Source organism: Nothobranchius furzeri, chromosome 4 (assembly GCF_043380555.1).
Source record: "Nothobranchius furzeri strain GRZ-AD chromosome 4, NfurGRZ-RIMD1, whole genome shotgun sequence".
Lineage (NCBI taxonomy): Eukaryota > Metazoa > Chordata > Actinopteri > Cyprinodontiformes > Nothobranchiidae > Nothobranchius > Nothobranchius furzeri.
Genome location: NC_091744.1, coordinates 17748929 through 17765773, shown reverse-complemented (window position 1 = coordinate 17765773; position 16845 = coordinate 17748929). Strand labels below are relative to the sequence as shown.

At 42.2% G+C, this 16845-nt stretch overlaps 1 protein-coding gene across 1 annotated transcript; it reads left to right on the top strand.

The window, feature by feature from the left end:
* Nucleotides 1-9565: 9565 nt before the first annotated feature.
* LOC129164259 (uncharacterized) lies at nt 9566-11246 on the top strand. The gene is made up of 3 exons (XM_054743785.2): nt 9566-9678; nt 9901-10174; nt 10623-11246. Exons 1-3 carry the CDS (start codon nt 9566-9568, stop codon nt 10836-10838), a joined length of 603 nt encoding a protein of 200 aa, XP_054599760.1. The 3' UTR covers nt 10839-11246.
* The last annotated feature ends 5599 nt before the right edge of the window (nt 11247-16845 follow it).

Sequence of the window (16845 nt, the reverse complement as noted above, 5' to 3'; positions counted from 1 at the left end):
TTTATTTATATAGCACGTATCACAGATATAGAATCACAAAGTGCTTAACATAGATCAAAACAAAATAAAACTAAACAGAAATAGATTAACATCAGAAAAAATACACACACACACACGCACAGGATTAATTGTTTAACGGAGATTAGATGTTTATTCTGACAGCTGTCAATTGTTACAGCATATTGACAGTAAACGCCTATCATCTTCACAACACAGTTCACTGATAAAGGTTGAAAAAAACCCAGATGGAAACACATGCTGCTAGGAAAATGAAAGACCAGGAACATTAAAAATAAGAAAACAGAAAAATAGCTGAACATTCTACAGATCCCTCTGTAGCTGACTGAGTGCACTCTTGCTATGCAGTGTAGGATGGTAAATGTTGTGCTTTTAAGCTTAATATATTACCTTTACTTGTGACCAATAAGCTGTGATACTCTTCATAAATATCAAATATCAACCTGCTTGGTCTTTGAATGTTTAATCAGAAGATTCTAGGATTCTTTTTTTTTCAGTGATCAAACACACACTTTGTCTCAATTCAGACAGAGTCAGGTTAATAAAAGATAAGAAATTTATTTTCTAAACAAATAAAAACATGAAAAGTTAACCAAGGCTACTGTGATGGATGAAACTAAAAGGATGGGATGGGATGCATGGTGAGAATGTGTGAACGTTTATCAGAACCTTTGGATCTAGACTGAGTTCTGGGTGTAAAAAGGAGAATTTGGTTTGCAATTAAGCTATGCAGGTGGTTCTTATCAAAAAGGCATCAGATGCAATCTGTGTGTCTACCTCACCCTTTCTGTGGAGACCCTGTTTGTGGATCCGAAGGTCAGGGAGGTCGAATGACCTCTGGGCACCGAGGTTTGGTAGATTAACCGCAGCACCGACGTTCTGATTTGTGGAACAGAAAGCAATGTGTCAGGATATAAGCTTAATCTTGTCATTGTCATGTGTCTGAGTGTGTGAGCTGTCAGAAAATAGTGATTCACTTGTTAAACCAACATTACTGATCATAATATCGAAATGTTTCATTTCAACCACAGTAACTTCACTTAAGCACAGATTAATCAACCCTGTTAATTTAAGTACAGATTAATCAAAACATTATTGATCATTTTGTATAACATTTGTTTAGTTTATTCCATTTCACGATTGATTAACCCATATGAGCTGAAAATAGTCACTTTATTCAGAGGCATGAGGAATCCTGCGGTGTTATCAGAAGAAGGCCTTGTTTGGGAACACAGGCTCACATCGTGTTCCTTCTGAAATGTCAACAAGGTTTGCAGAACATTTTTGCTTGTTGGAAGGTAGAATGAAAAATCCACCTTAGAGCTGGAATTTGTGTCTTCCGGTGACCGGTGGCATGTAGGTCAGTTTTTAAGTGAAAACTGACCATTGCTGGACGTTACAGCAGTACATCATGACTGTAGCATCCCACTCAAAATGATGGCCAGTTCTCCAACTGGCTCATTAAGACTTTATTGCCAGAAATACTTCAAGCCAAACAGGGAAAACAGATGGGCTTACAACTGCACATTTACATATTTACCTGCAAATTACTATGGATTTGATCTGTCGTTGTTACTGTTATCACAAAGCTCAGTTACTTACATCTGCCTGATGTTTAAATCACTTGTTAGATATTTTATCAGTGCATCACTGACCTCAAACATGATTTATTAACTCATACCAACAGAAATGACAGTAAACACATCATTTTAGCTAGCATTAGTATTAAACAATATTTGAATGAATTGCTGGATCGACCTCACTAAGCAGAGATGTAATTATTGTGTGCAAATAACATAATTACTGTAATTGATATCTCCCACAAATTGCCATGAATATTTCTGACAATTGAGCTTTTCTTTTTTATTGTTCTCTTCTGTTTCCTACTTGTTATTCTTCATCTCTTTGAGCTGTATACCTTCCCCAAGCTTTTCTCCACTCTGTCAGATTTTTACATTTAACAGCTGATGCTCAGGTTGACAAGCTCTTGTTAATTGTATTGTTTTACTTCTTTGTCTTTTCTTCATATTTCATGCCTCTCATATTCTCCCTGCCAACTGTCTGCATGTCCATGATCTTGCCAAACTATCTGTCAATCAACATTTAACTCAGACTTTAGTGTAATATGAATCACATCAACTTGTGTGAACTGGAAAAAGACCAGAATCTATTTCTTGACCAAAAGAGTGGAAAGTTGAGGAATCTAATTTTGAGTTCAGCTGTTCATCTTCTTTATTCAGATATCTCCACTTCCTTCTGCTATTGAAAAGTGAAGCCAAGATAAAGCATTGCCATTTTGTGTTTTTGGAACCAGTCATGAAAGACATAGGACAAGTTCCAATGTCTTCAAAGAATGCATATTTATTCAGCTTGCACAGTTTATGTTTGCACATGAAAAATATGCTTTCGATTTGACACTTCTTCTAGTGCCATCCCTACTGGGTAGCAGTTTTAATTGAACAAACCTGGCTATTGGCTTGTGAATCTAATTTGAACTACTCTCTGTTTCTCTGAACTGGGTTTCATTCAAGAGCTTTCTCCAACAAGAAAGATATTAATTGCACGATATGTGTGTCAGTTCAGAACTTGAGTTAAACGGTAGAAACAATCTGAAAATGACTTAGACTATTGCTTCAATAACAGTGATCTTTAAGTACATGTTAATGTTTATTTATTTGGCAGATGCTTTTATTCAAAGTGACTTACAATTTATAACCTATAGGGCATGTTGTGATCTGTGGGGGAGTACCCGGAGGAAACCCACGCAGGCATGGGGAGAACACGCAACTCCACGCAGAAAGGCCGCAGCCGAGTTTCAAACCTGCAACCTTCGTGCTGCGAGGCAACAGTGCTAACAACTGCGCCACCATGCAGCCCATGTTCTTGAGGAAATGTTAAATCTAACATAAATGTTCTATAGTGGTTCATGTTTAAAATTGTCTTAAAGTTTTTGTTAAAAAGTATCCAGCCCTATAAATTTTAGTGGCAAAGTTTGCAAGGAAATTGTACACTGGTAATCTATCCTATATATGTAAATAAATAGCCTGGCCACAACCCATTGTCATGTTCTGTGGTATTCTTTTGACCCACGACATGCAGAATCAGAGACGGGAAGAGGGAGGTAAGAAAATAAATAATTTATTTTAGACTGGAGAACTCAAAGCGCTGCTCAAACTGATGCAGGATGTGCCAGGATGTTTTTCGGGAGGTGGCTAGAGGGCATGCGAAGGAGCACAGGTTGGTCTATGAAGATGGGTTGTAAAGGGGTCCTGATGAAGACGAGGCCCAGGGTTCCTGTGTGGTGAGCTTGAAAGGGTAGGTGGTAGGGGCGTAGTGGAGAGCGTACAGCCAGGGGTTGGAGCTGAATGAAGTGGAGCTGATGAAAAGTTCTTGGAAATGGCTGGAGGAGATGGTTCCTTGAAAGGATAAGAGGAAGGATTAATCTTGGTCCTAGTCTGGTAGAAATCTGCTTCACAAAAACATTTCTTAGTCTAAGTTTTAATCTTTAGCTTAACAATAGATTTTTATTCTGGCTCGAACTACCCAGGTTGAGTAATCATCCGGCAAGAGTGTTGAGGAAGTCAGCTCCTTAAATACACCCTGGAGGATGATTGGAGATGAGCTGCAGCTGGCTGTTGCTCCTGCTCTCCAGACACGCCCACCTGCAGACTCTTAGACCTAAAAACATGGTGAGAATAAAAACAGCCCGTGACACCCATAGGCAGAACTTGGTCTTGGGAAATAATCTATGGCCGTCTTTTACCCTGTCTCCGTACGCAATTGGACAGTGCTAGGATCAGTCAGATCAACAACGCGGCATATTCATCACTATAGAAATCAGTCAAAAGGACAGTTTGCCATACACTGTTGAAAAAAAAGAAGAAGCTAATACATCCTTTTTTGCAATTAATTACTTTAGTACCTCTATCTGCTGTTGTGTCCTTGGGCAAGACACTTTAACCCACCTTCCCTACTGGTGGTGGTCGTAGGGGCCAGTGGCACCTGTGTTCAGCAGGCTTGCCTCTGTCATTGAGCCCCAGGGCAGCTGTGGCTACATTGTCGCTCATCACCACCACCAGTGAATGTGTGTGCATGGGTATGATTGTACTGTAAAATGCCTATTTCTAGGACTCTCGAAAGCGCTACATCAAATATAGGCCATTTACCTTTTGAAGCCCGTATGTATTGTTAAATCAGAGCCATTTGGGGCTGCATGTTTTGACAATTGTTTTTTTGATGGTCTGAAGCTGAAAAGTATAGGAACCATTGCACCAGTTCATCATGCACTTTACACTTTGACAGTTGTAATAACCACTTAACCTTCCCAAAGTCATGGATGTTATGAGTAAGCCAAACAATGTCAATCAGGGTGACAGAGCATGTGAGCTCATTTGCGGTTTGAACAAGGTGAAACATTATGACTAGAAAACCGTAAGATAAGCATTGTCATTCCAGTCTGTGACCCTATTCAGTTGCACCAACAATGAGGACTTTACTTTGTGAGTCTGTGAGCAAACTACAAAATAAATCCTTATTTTGACTAATTTGTCATGTAGTATATGTAATCTTATAACACAAAACAAACAAAAAGCTTACTGGCTAAAATAACAAATTTTTTCATCTTAAAAATAAAAGAACTGTGTATTTTACTTAAAATTAAGTTGAAGAAAAAACATGAATTGGAAATTTGTTCTATTTTCAGACTTCAGATTGAGTTTAGCCAAATACGTTGCCAATTCAAATAATGGCTCAACAAGTGTCTCTACCTCTGACAAGATGTCTTTGTTTAAATTGATGATTTTAATCTGGTTTTGAAAGTTTTTGTGACTGTCTACAGGAGTGTGAGTGTGTATTTGTTTATACATAATAATTAGGACCATTGACAAACATTTCACCTGTAAAGTGAAGACATTTTGCCTGGTCCTCACTTTGGGGCAATGTTACAGAGCTTTACTTTAGTTACAGAGGTATGGTATGAATTATTGATAATGCTGCCTCACTGCCACCTAGAATTGACTGAATAGTGTTAGTCATTAGCCTCAAGGGCAACCTGATGGCTTGATTATCACCTGGAAGTCGTTTTGGACAAAAGCATCTGCTAAATACAGTACATAAACACAATTAAGTTTTAGGTTGCAGTTAGGAAAAGGCTGGTAATGGCTTTGGTTAGGGTTATGGTTAGGCGTAAGTCAGTCACCAAAATTATTGGAAGTCAAAGACGGTCCTTTTTCCCCTCTCACTGAGAACTGTGTGTCCAAGCTTCTCACGTGCAGCCACCCTACTACATGCCCACTGGACCCCATTCCGCCTAAGCTGCTCCAAGCTATTGTTCCTACAGTAGCCGCAGCAGTCACACATGTGATCAACGCTTCACTGACATCCGGTACATTTCCCACCTCTCTCAAGCATGCTCAGGTTAAACCGCTGCTAAAATAACATCTCTTCCTCCAAATCATGTGCAGAACTACCGACCTATCTCTCTCCTCTCTTTTCTGTCCAAAATCATCGAAAGGGTGGCTTTCAAGCAGATCACAGAATACCTCTCACAAAACTGTCTGCTTGATCCTTACCAATCTGGGTTCAAAAAGGGCCACTCCACTGAAACAGCTCTGTTAGCAGTGACAGAATCCTTAAAAGAAGCTAGAGCGACTGCCAAATCCTCAGTGCTTATCCTGCTCGACTTATCGGCTGCATTTGACACTGTCAACCATGGCTTCCTTTTGTCCACACTCTCTAGCATGGGCATCACAGAGAAAGCACACACCTGGTTTGAATTGTACCTCACAGGACGATCATTCAGTGTATCCTGGCTTGGACAGTCAGCTGCCGTGCACCATCTTGCCACAGGAGTCCCCCAGGGCTCTGTAACAGGACCTCTTCTCTTTGCCATTTACACCACCTCACTGGGTGAGATCATTCGATCACATGGCTTCTCCTACCACTGCTATGCAGATGACACCACGCTCTATCTATCATTTCCACCGGACGACCACACTGTCTCTGCACGTATATCAAACTGTCTCTCAGACATAACAAAATGGATGAAATCTCACCATCTCCAACTCAACCTCTCTAAAACTGAATTACTTGTCATCCCAGCAAAACCATCCATACAGCACAATATCTCAATCTAAAATGACTTCCTATCTATGGCTCCTTCAAAGGCAGTTCGAAATCTGGGTGTTGTGATTGATGAACACCTGACCTTTAAAGATGATGTTGCCTCTGTTGCTCGTTCACGCCGCTTTATGCTGTGTAACATACGAAAGATCAGACCATACCTAACACAACATGCCACCCAGCTCCTGGTGCAATCTACTGTCATCTCCCACCTCGATTACTGCAATGCCCTTCTAACTGGTCTTCCAGCCTGTACTGTGAGACCTCTTCTCAGAAGAGGTGGTCTTCAATCAGCCAAAAAGAGCACACGTCACTCCTCTGTTCATTGAGCTCCACTGGCTACCGCTTGCAGCACGCATCAAATTCAAATTGCTAACACTAGCATACAAAGTCTGAGGTGGTACGGCTTCCATCTACCTGAATCCTCTTGCAAAGGCTTACATCTCGGCCCGGCCATTCCGGTCATCACAGGATTGTCGGCTAGCAGTGCCTACACCACACTCAGGACAATCCAGACTCTTCTCATGCATTGTTCCACAAATGTGGAATGACCTACCAAGCACTACCAGAACAGGAGTTTCCTTTTCAATTTTCAATAAACTCCTGAAGACCCTGCACTTCAGAGAACATCTTCTAAACTAGCACCCTCCCTGCACCTGTCCCCCCTCTCTACTGTCCACTCCTTGTTCCCTCCTCTCCATGATTGATGTCAAGTTGTTGTTGTTACTGTTGTTGTTAGCCTCAAGGGCAACATACCGATTATCACTTGTAAGTCGCTTTGGACAAAGGTCTCTGCTAAATACATAAACATAAACAAGAGATGCAAGATGAGAATGTGTGTGTGTGTGTGTGTGTGTGTGTGTGTGTGTGTGTGTGTGTGTGTGTGTGTGTGTGTGTGTGTGTGTGTGTGTGTGTGTACTTTTTTATAAATCATACTGAAGCCTACTGACAAACTTGTCACGTGTAAAGTGAGGACATTTTGCATGGTCCTCACAACGACTGTAAGACGAGAACGTGTGTTTAAGATAAGATAAGAACAACTTTATTTATCCCGAGCGAAATTCTTGTGTCATATACATGCTCAAAGCAGTAGGAGAGACAAAGGAACAGGTGAAATAGAAATATGATATACAATATATACAGTAAAAAATGATCTACAGTAGTACCATGTAGGATAGTGCAAAACAAACAATCGCATATCTCAACAAATAAATACATGACTGCATCCTTGTGAATAAGTAATTAAGCCGTCGGTGCAGGCGATTCACAAAAGTGATTAAAGTATTGTGTAATAGAATAAGGGTTTGTAGCAGTATATGATATGATGGGGGGATAAAAACATATTTACAATCAGAACTCTTGGGTAATATTGCACAGTTGGTGAGGGCACAGAATAACCTAGGTAAAGGTATTAGGAGAATCACCTACAGGGTGAGAAAAAATTAAACAATCCTATTGCCAGTGGTACAAAGGATTTCCTATGGCGGTCAGCAATGAGTCTTTTGCTGCGTTTGCTTCGATGGTCTATCATGTGGGCGTGCATGGGGTGGGAGGGGTTGTCCATGATAGAGAGAAGCTTTTTTAGCATTCTCCTCTCAGACACCTCCTCCAGGTTCTCAAGTCTGACACCCAGGACTATGAGGCCAGAACAGTCTCAATAAGAATTAAGTCACACAACGTTTTCCACAAATGCACACGTTCATTCGGAAATCCACATTCTGTGTTTCACAAATATAATTCGGAGGAACACAAATGCACACGCTCATTCGGAAATTCACACTCTTTGACTCATAAATATAATGTGAAAAAATAAGTCACGCAACATTTTCCACAAATGCGCACGCTAATTCTGAAGTTCACACTCTGTGGTTCACAAATATAATTTGTAAGAACACTTGTAATATAAACTCAGATCATGCGAATTGCTGAACGTGCATTTACGAACAGCTTCTCATTTGTGAACCTTTCTGCGTTTGTGAGTGAAATCTGTGTGGTGCATTCACGGACAGCTTCTCATTTGTGAACCTTCCTGCATTCGTGAGAGAAATCGGTGTGCTGAATTTTGAGACTCTCCTAACGTCGCAGGTCAACAAACGTCACCATTGGCTAATGAACCTGTCAATCAAATATATGCTTCTGCCAGGGCTGTTCGCTTTCAGCCAATCATATGGCTCCTTATGTCACAGAACAGATCTGCTGTGCGCATGCGCATTGCAATTCACACGGCAGAGCAGGATGGACCGGTCACGATCTGTGAGTAATAGTTTTATCTTATTCCCTCGTTGTAATTGATGCAATGTTATAGAATTATGAGTAGAAGCGTTCTTCATGATCAAGTAAAATGTTTTATGTTAAATTCAGTCCAGACGTTACGTGAAGTCTGGTCCATTCTTCATCTAGTTTAACATCAAGCTAAACTCAAGTGAACATTTGTTTAGTTAGCGTATCTAGGTACCATTTTTTTAGGCCACGGTTGTCAAACTCAAGGCCTTGGTCTATTTTTATTTGCCCCGCGAAATCAAATATCAAATATATAATATTAAACTGGCCCGCCGGGCGATTTTGCTAATAAGACTACTAATCCCATAGTGCTTTGCGGCGTTAGCGCGCGAGACGAAGCAAGCCCTCTTTTATGTTTACATCATTAGCATCCATGCTAGTCGAATCAGCGTGTGCAGCGTTACCCTCAGTCTTAAACAACTGAAGATACTCCTCTAAGCACCCAGTTTACTCAGCGAGTTTCCGACTTTGAACGCCTAGAAAGAAGGTATCTGGCTGGAACAGGTGACCATCAGAGTGGAGCGAAATGAGCTTGAAATATTTAATTGTCATGCACTTTTTCTGCTCCAAAGCATGAACGTTAATAACTGAGATATTTTCATAGAAGATAATTGCTATTTTTGGTTTTCACAGATCTTAACTTATTTAATTATCTAACATGTTATTGTATGGCTGTTGTACCTTTCATTTGGTAATTGATTGTTTTGACCCCTATAAAAATGTGTCATATGAGAGTGTTTGTGCTTGAATTACATAGATCATGTACCTGAAGGTAGCTGACAACAACCGAGCAGACACCCACCTTGCCTCCTTCAGTGAAGCTGTGAATGAGCATGGCTTTCCTCTGAGGTATTCATGTTATTCCCAACTTTACCCTCTGTTACCCTGTTACAAATCTGCTTTTGCCTAAAGTGTGTTATTGACCAAAGATAACATGCCATTTGAGGTCATATAGTAAAATCTATGGGGGGTTGAACATTTCCCTCTTTCAAAAAAAATTTCCCCAGCAGAGGGTTAATAATGCCACATTGTTTACTCACTTAGTAGCAAGGTACATAAGGAAATTTCTGTGAGACTCAAATTGATGTAGATTGTTATAGATGTGCATTAAAAATGTTTGAAGCAAGATTCTAATGTTTTTTTTTTCATGGTGAGAGGAGATCATGGCGGAGAAAATGTAGGTGTTGCAGAATTAATGTTCTCAGTTCGTGGAACTGACACCAACAGCTTCATTGCAGGAAAAAGTGTACACAATCAACGGTGAGTTTAACCTAATTTGGAAGCTTTGTGTCTGTGCGCGCGTGCCTGTGCCTGTTGACCTGCCCAGGGTGTACCCTTCGTCTCACACTTTGACTGCTAGAGATAGGCACCAGTCCTCCTGCGACCATTCAAAAGATAACTCAAGTTGAAAACGGATGTATTGACATGTAAATTTGTGTGTATATTATAATTTTCTTTTATTTAATCCCCCTCCAAATCCAGGATCGAGCGCCTGTGGCGTGATGTCTTCATGAGTGTTACTGGTCTATATTACAACATCCTGCACTCTCTGGAAGACCAAGACTTGCTCGACATCAGTAACATCCTTCACATGTTTTGTTGCCACTATATTTTCTTGTCTCGCATCCAGGCCAGCCTGGATGTCTTTAGAGATGCGTGGGACAACCATCCAATCAGGACAGAGGAAAACATGACACCAAATCAGCTGTGGCATCTGGGCCAGGCTCTGAATCCTGTTTCTGATCCAGGGGCAAATGTATGTTCTGTTAAAATGACTGATCACATGTCAAGTTGATCCTTAACTAAAAATCAAATGTTCAACACTTTGATAATCTACCTCTGCACTATGCTTCTTGGATTCAAGACAAAATGGCTGTTGAAATTACAGTTCTGTTTGTGTGCACCTCTACTGAAGTGGACACTGTCAACTATAATGTCATGACATTACAAAGTCATGACACATCTGCAAGTTCAAAATGCAAGGCATTAGACCTTCCAGATGTGATATTCTCACTGCTGTTTTAACATAAAATTTGCCCATTAATTTAAAAAAATAATAATAATTTATGAAATAATGGAGATGCTAGGTTCTGCCTGACATCATTGATGTTAAGTAATTGTTAAAAGGTCATGATAGGGCTTTATTAAATGTGTTTTCTTGAGATTCATTATGCACAATGCTCATACACACTTTCTTTTTCCAGGGTATACCGACACCAGAGATTGAATGGGAGGAGAACGGATACATGACTGAACCTCATCCTGGGATCAGTGTCCCTGTACTGGACAGTCCTCTTTCAGATCATGAAATGCTGGAACTGCAGGACAGCATTAATCCGTTGCAACATTCAGACTCTTTTGGAGTGGACATATATCTTCACACTGTCCAGTATGTTGAGAACTTACTTGAGGCTAGATGATTACATGTGTGAAGAAGGAAGGAGAGAGAAGGTAGGGAGTTAGGAAGAAAGAAAATAATTAATGAGACAGGAAGGAAGGAAGTTAAAAAGTGAAGGAGTGGTCCATTTTAAGGTTAATGTACTGTATATTGTTATTCAATGGATTTGCCGTTGTAAATATGAAATGCTAAAGGATAGACCCCAAAATAGATGTCTAAATTCATTTATAGTTGTGTATTTCCTTAAAGTCTTTGTCAGCCTGATTTATTTTAGACCAGGAATGTATTTGAAAAGGCTGCTGTTCACTTCATCTATGCTACAATTCTTCAAAATGTAAATGTGCTATCATTGCTAGTGTTGGTTTAGTAACATGCATCTTCCTGTGTATCCAGCTCTAATAAAAACATTTAAAGGTGAAGCACCTACTTATCAGGAGATCCATTTATTTTTACATGTTATTGTTTGAATTTTGTCTCGTTTCATAACTTTTGCTCAACATTTAAGGGGAACTGTTACCCTGCGATCATCTTCATTACACTTGAAAACTTGTACTATACCTCCGTCCGTCTACTTATTAAATGGAATAACATGACAAGATTCTATCTACTGGTTTTTTGATCAAGGGATGATTAGGTGTTGTGAGAAGATTCTCTATGCTTCTGAGTCTGTGTTAAGTTGCAACTGGACACACATACCCACACACAGTTTGTTCATTTGTTCTCAGAATGAGAATAATGTCTTTTAGAGTTAAAAAGTTATTTTTTTTCTTGATGTCACTGAAGGCTGTGTTAGAAATATACGCAGCTCATTAAAAGGAAAAGTAACTGATGTAACCAAAAGCCTGAACACAGGAGAATAGAGACACCTGCCAAGATAAAGAGCTGGAGCTTTTGCTACTTTTCAGAGTCACTCCCATGGAATAGGCCTGATGATTTACTAGCTTCTCTTACCTTATCTGCAGACAATGTTTAATATGAGCTTCAAGAGGTCTCTGCCCCTAATGGGGTTTGCTTTCACTTAGTAAAAATGCATAATTTTTCTGAATAAGATTAAGAGGCCACCCATATGGTGGAGCGTTGGTAATGTAATGTAACCGGTTAGATTTGTGTCCGACTTGATGCCAACTTGCTCTGACGTCATGCATACGTAGGCAACGATAACCACTTGAGATCAAGGCGGCTGCAGATTTTGGAGCAAGGCGCTGCAGTTGTTCTCCCTCGGCTGCAAAACCTAGGGCATGACGGGAAGCGCCTGGCTCTCACCTGATCTAAGATCTGATTGGTTCATATTTTGATCCAATCATCCAGTGGTAGAACATGAAATGTTAGTTGGTCACATGTATTCTGTAAATCATGTAACGTTGATGATGACAACTATATAGGTCATAAAGAGAAATGTGTTTTGTGTTCTTTTGTCACGTTTCCTATGAGCACACTGAAGCTACAGCTGACAACCTTTACTTATTATTACAGTCATGTCTTCATATACAATATATGATATCCACGAGCACGTGAGGATGTGTTTCAGCTGCTAACAGGCACCAGAATTAAAATTGAAAATTGAACAAGTGTGAACGCTAACGCGATATCTTCATCCATCGTCACCCCCGAGCTACACATGCAGGAAATTGTGTCCGACTTATGCGCACAGCAGATCTGTTCTGTAACATAAGGAGCCATTGGCTGAAAGCGAACAGCCCTGGCAGAAGCATATATTTGATTGACAGGTTCATTAGCCAATGGTGACGTTTGTTGACCTGCGACGTTAGGAGAGTCTCAAAATTCAGCACACCGATTTCTCTCACGAATGCAGGAAGGTTCACAAATGAGAAGCTGTTCGTGAATGCACCACACAGATTTCACTCACAAACGCGGAAAGGTTCACAAATGAGAAGCTGTTCGTAAATGCACGTTCAGCAATTCGTATGATCTGAGTTTATATTACAAGTGTTCTTACAAATTATATTTGTGAACCACAGAGTGTGAACTTCAGAATTAGCGTGTGCATTTGTGGAAAATGTTGCGTGACTTATTTTTTCACATTATATTTATGATTCAAAGAGTGTGAATTTCCGAATGAGCGTGTGCATTTGTGTTCCTCCGAATTATATTTGTGAAACACAGAATGTGGATTTCCGAATGAACGTGTGCATTTGTGGAAAACGTTGTGTGACTTAATTCTTATTGAGACTGTTCTGGCCTCATACAGGACAGACCCAGCCCTTCTAATCAGCTTGTTCAGCCGGATGGCATCAGCTATCTTCACCCCACTGCCCCAGCACACAGCTGCAAAGAACACAACGCTCTCCAACACCGAGTGATAGAACATTGTCAGCAATTTCCTCCCAACATTGAAGGACCTGAGCCGCCTCAGAAGAAAAAGCCGACTCTGCCCTTTTTTGAAGATAGCATTGGTGTTCTTAGTCCAGTCCAGTTTACAGTCCAAGTGAACCCCCAGGTACCGGTAGTCCTCAACGATCTCAACGTCAGCCCCTCTTATGGTGACAGGAGTAGGTGGTGGGGCCTGCTTCCTAAGGTCCATAATCAGTTCCTTAGTCTTTGTGATGTTAAGTTGTAGGTGGTTTTGCTCACACCACTCAACAAAGCTGTCCACCACACTCCTGTACTCCACTTCCTGACCATCCCTGATACAGCCCACAATGGCAGAGGCATCAGAAAATTTCTGCAGATGGCAAGACTGAGACTTGTACCTGAAGTCAGATGTGTAAAGGGTGAAGATGAAGGGTGAAAGAACTGTCCCCTTCGGAGCCCCCGTGCTGCTCAGGATGTTATCTGAGCGGCAGCTCATCAGTCGGACATGCTGTGGTCTACTTGTTAATTAGTCCGTAATCCAACCTACAAGTGGGGCATCCACCTGCATTTCCGTGAGCTTATTCCCCAGTAGTGATGGTCTGATCGTGTTAAAGGGACTAGAGAAGTCAAAAAACATGACCCTCACAGTGCTCCCAGCAATGTCCAGATGAGAATATGCCTGGTCCAGCAGGTAGATGAGGGCATCCTCCACACCGATACAAGGACGATAAGCAAACTGCAGGGGATCCAGCCAAGGCTTCACCAGCAGCCGCAGATGTTTTAGGACGAGTCTCTCCAGCGTCTTCATGACATGTGAGGTCAGAGCCACTGGCCTGTAGTCACTGGGGGTCGACGGGTTGATCTTATTAGGGACAGGAACAAAGCAGGAGGTCTTCCAGAGTGATGGAACTCTCTGCTTCTCCAGGCTCATGTTGAAGATCCGTTGTAAAACTCCAGACAGCTGGGAAGCACAACACCTAAGGGCCCTTGGATTGACACCATCAGGACCAGCAGCTTTGCCGGGGTGGAGTCTGCCCAATTCTTTTTTGATGTCATCTGCTGAGAGGGACAGGGTGAGACAGTCAGAGGAGGCAGGAGAGGGAGGGGATGGAAGGAGAAGATGGGAAGAGCTGGCTGTTGAGACAGGAGACGCAGGGCAGTTGAACCTATTGAAGTGTAAATTTAGGTTGTTAGCACTTTCGACATCCCCCTCCATCCCAACACCTCTCTTTTGTCTCAGGCCAGTGATAGCCCGCATTCCATTCCACACCTCCCTGGTGTTGTTTTCCTGCAGTTTGTTTTCCAGCCTCTGTCTGTAGGACTCTTTCCCCTCAGCAATCTTGGCTTTCAGCTCCCTCTGCATCAGTTTCAGCTGATCTATGTCACCATTTCTGAAAGCTTTTTTTCTTGTTCAGGGTTGCTTTTATGTCTTCGGAAACCCAGGGCTTATTGTTGGGGAAGCACAGTATGGTTTTTTGGGGGACTACCGTGTCAACACAGAAGTTGATATAGTCTGTAACACAGCCCGTCAGATTGTCAATATTGTCCTGATTGGAATCACAAAGAACATCCCAGTCCGCTGACTCAAAGCATCCCTGCAGAGTCTCTTCCAACTCCGTTGTCCATGTTGTGACCATTTTTGTGGCTGCAGGTTGTATCTGGACAGCAGGTCTGTAAAGGGGCTGGAGGGAGACCAGGTTCGGTTGTGATCAGCCCTGCCCAGGGGAGGGAGAGGGCTGGAGGTGTATGCCTCAGCTAGCCTGTCAAGCCAGACTAAATAAATGTATTATTTAGTCTGGCCACGCTCCATTGACGGCTCTCGGTTGTGGGGCGGGTTCTACCGTTGTCTTTCAAATGATCTCCGCATTCCACTGGACAATGAATGTGACATACTCTTGTTTCACTCTGTTGCATCATCCCACCCACCAGGCATATAGAGTGCCCTGATTGGCCCACTAAGCAGATAGAGCACTATGATTGGCCCACCATTATGGACCAATCACAGCTCTTTGTGTGTTTGAAACCCCTCTAGAGAGCTGTGATTGGCTAGCCAGAGTCCTGGTAGGAGCTGCGGAGGTTCCAATGGAGCATGCCTAGACCAAACTTTGCAAAGCAAGAATTTGGTCTAGTTCACTAGGCTATGCCTCAGCAGCATTGGCATAAAACAGGTCCAGTGTTTTATTGTTTCTTGTTTTGTAGTCCACATACTGCTTGAATGTAGGTAGAACAGTGGAGAGGTTCGTGTGGTTAAAATCGCCCGTTATAGCCACAAACGCAGAGGGACTACGATTTAGTACATCCACTGTCGCAGAGCTGATGACGTCACACGCCTGCGCCGCGTTGGCATCAGGAGCGATGTAAACAATGATGAGCATGGCGAGGGAAAACTCACGCGGTAGATAATATGGTCGGAAACCGACTGCCAACAGTTCTATGTGTTTGTTACACACAGCCATCCTCACCTTAACGTGACTGGGGGAACACCAGCGGTTATTAACATAAAGAACAAGTCCTCCTCCCCTCTTCTTCTCACAACTGCCCGAGTCCCTGTCCGTTCTCACACACGTGAATCCGTTTATATCCACCACCTGGTCCGGGATGTTTTTGTGTAGCCATGTCTCCGTGTAACACATAACACTGCATTCTCGGAAAACTTTCTCAGTCCTTGTTAGCATTGCGATCTCCTCCATTTTATTAACCAGCGATCTGACATTGCCAGTAACCACAGACGGGAGAGCAGGACGGAATCTTTTCCTCCTCAGTCTTCGCGTTTTCCCCGCTCTGCAGCCACGGTAGTTCCTCTTGATCACCGCAGGAATCTCATGCTGAACACCGGCATGGCTGTGCTGTCTTAGCCCCAGAAACTGGACGCGGCTATAGACAAAGGGGCAGCGTGGCGTCACGGTCATCTCAGTTGTTTTGTGCCGAGTTTCGCATCCAAGCATGGCACAAAAAGAAAAAAACTTCTCGACTACACAAGAAGTAACTAAATAAAAACAAAAAAGAAAGAAAGGGGAAAGTAGTTTTTCAACTGCAGAGAGCATGCTAGACAGGCTGCCATCCAAGACGGCGCCGGAAGTGTATATGCATGTGTGTACATGTTCATACATCATACTGAGGACCATTGACAAACTTTTCACCTGTAAATTGAGGACAATTTGCATGGTCCTCACAACGACTGCAAGATGAGAACTTGTGTGTATGTGTATGCATGTGTGTACTTGTTTATATGTCATAAGCCCCCTTCAGACAGGCCATGAAAAACGGAAATGTTCCGGACTCTGTCCGTAAGACCTTTGTGTCTGAATACAAACATCCGGATAAAGGGTTCCGGAATTTAACCGGACGAAGCCCCTAGTAACAGATCCGGACTTGTTACGGACAGGGTGGCTGCTTCAGACTGGTGAGGTAGAGTTCCAGACAAGGGGGAGGGGGAGGAAGAGGGGACCGGGGGGCGCTGTGCGCACCTAGATAGCCCGCTGCTGTAGCATGCGGCAAACCACGGCAGCTTGCCTCCTACAGTACCGTCTAGACGCGCGACGGAGCGCTTCACACCGCTTCAGTGATTCCTTTAAGCATTGAGCTTCATCATCCAGGTCTCTTATGCATCTTCTTGTGCGCAGAATTATGCTTAAGCGCCTCGTGATTTTATCTTGAGAGGCGCTATAGAAATGATATTTTCTTCTTCTTCTTCTTAACATAAGTCCGATTATACC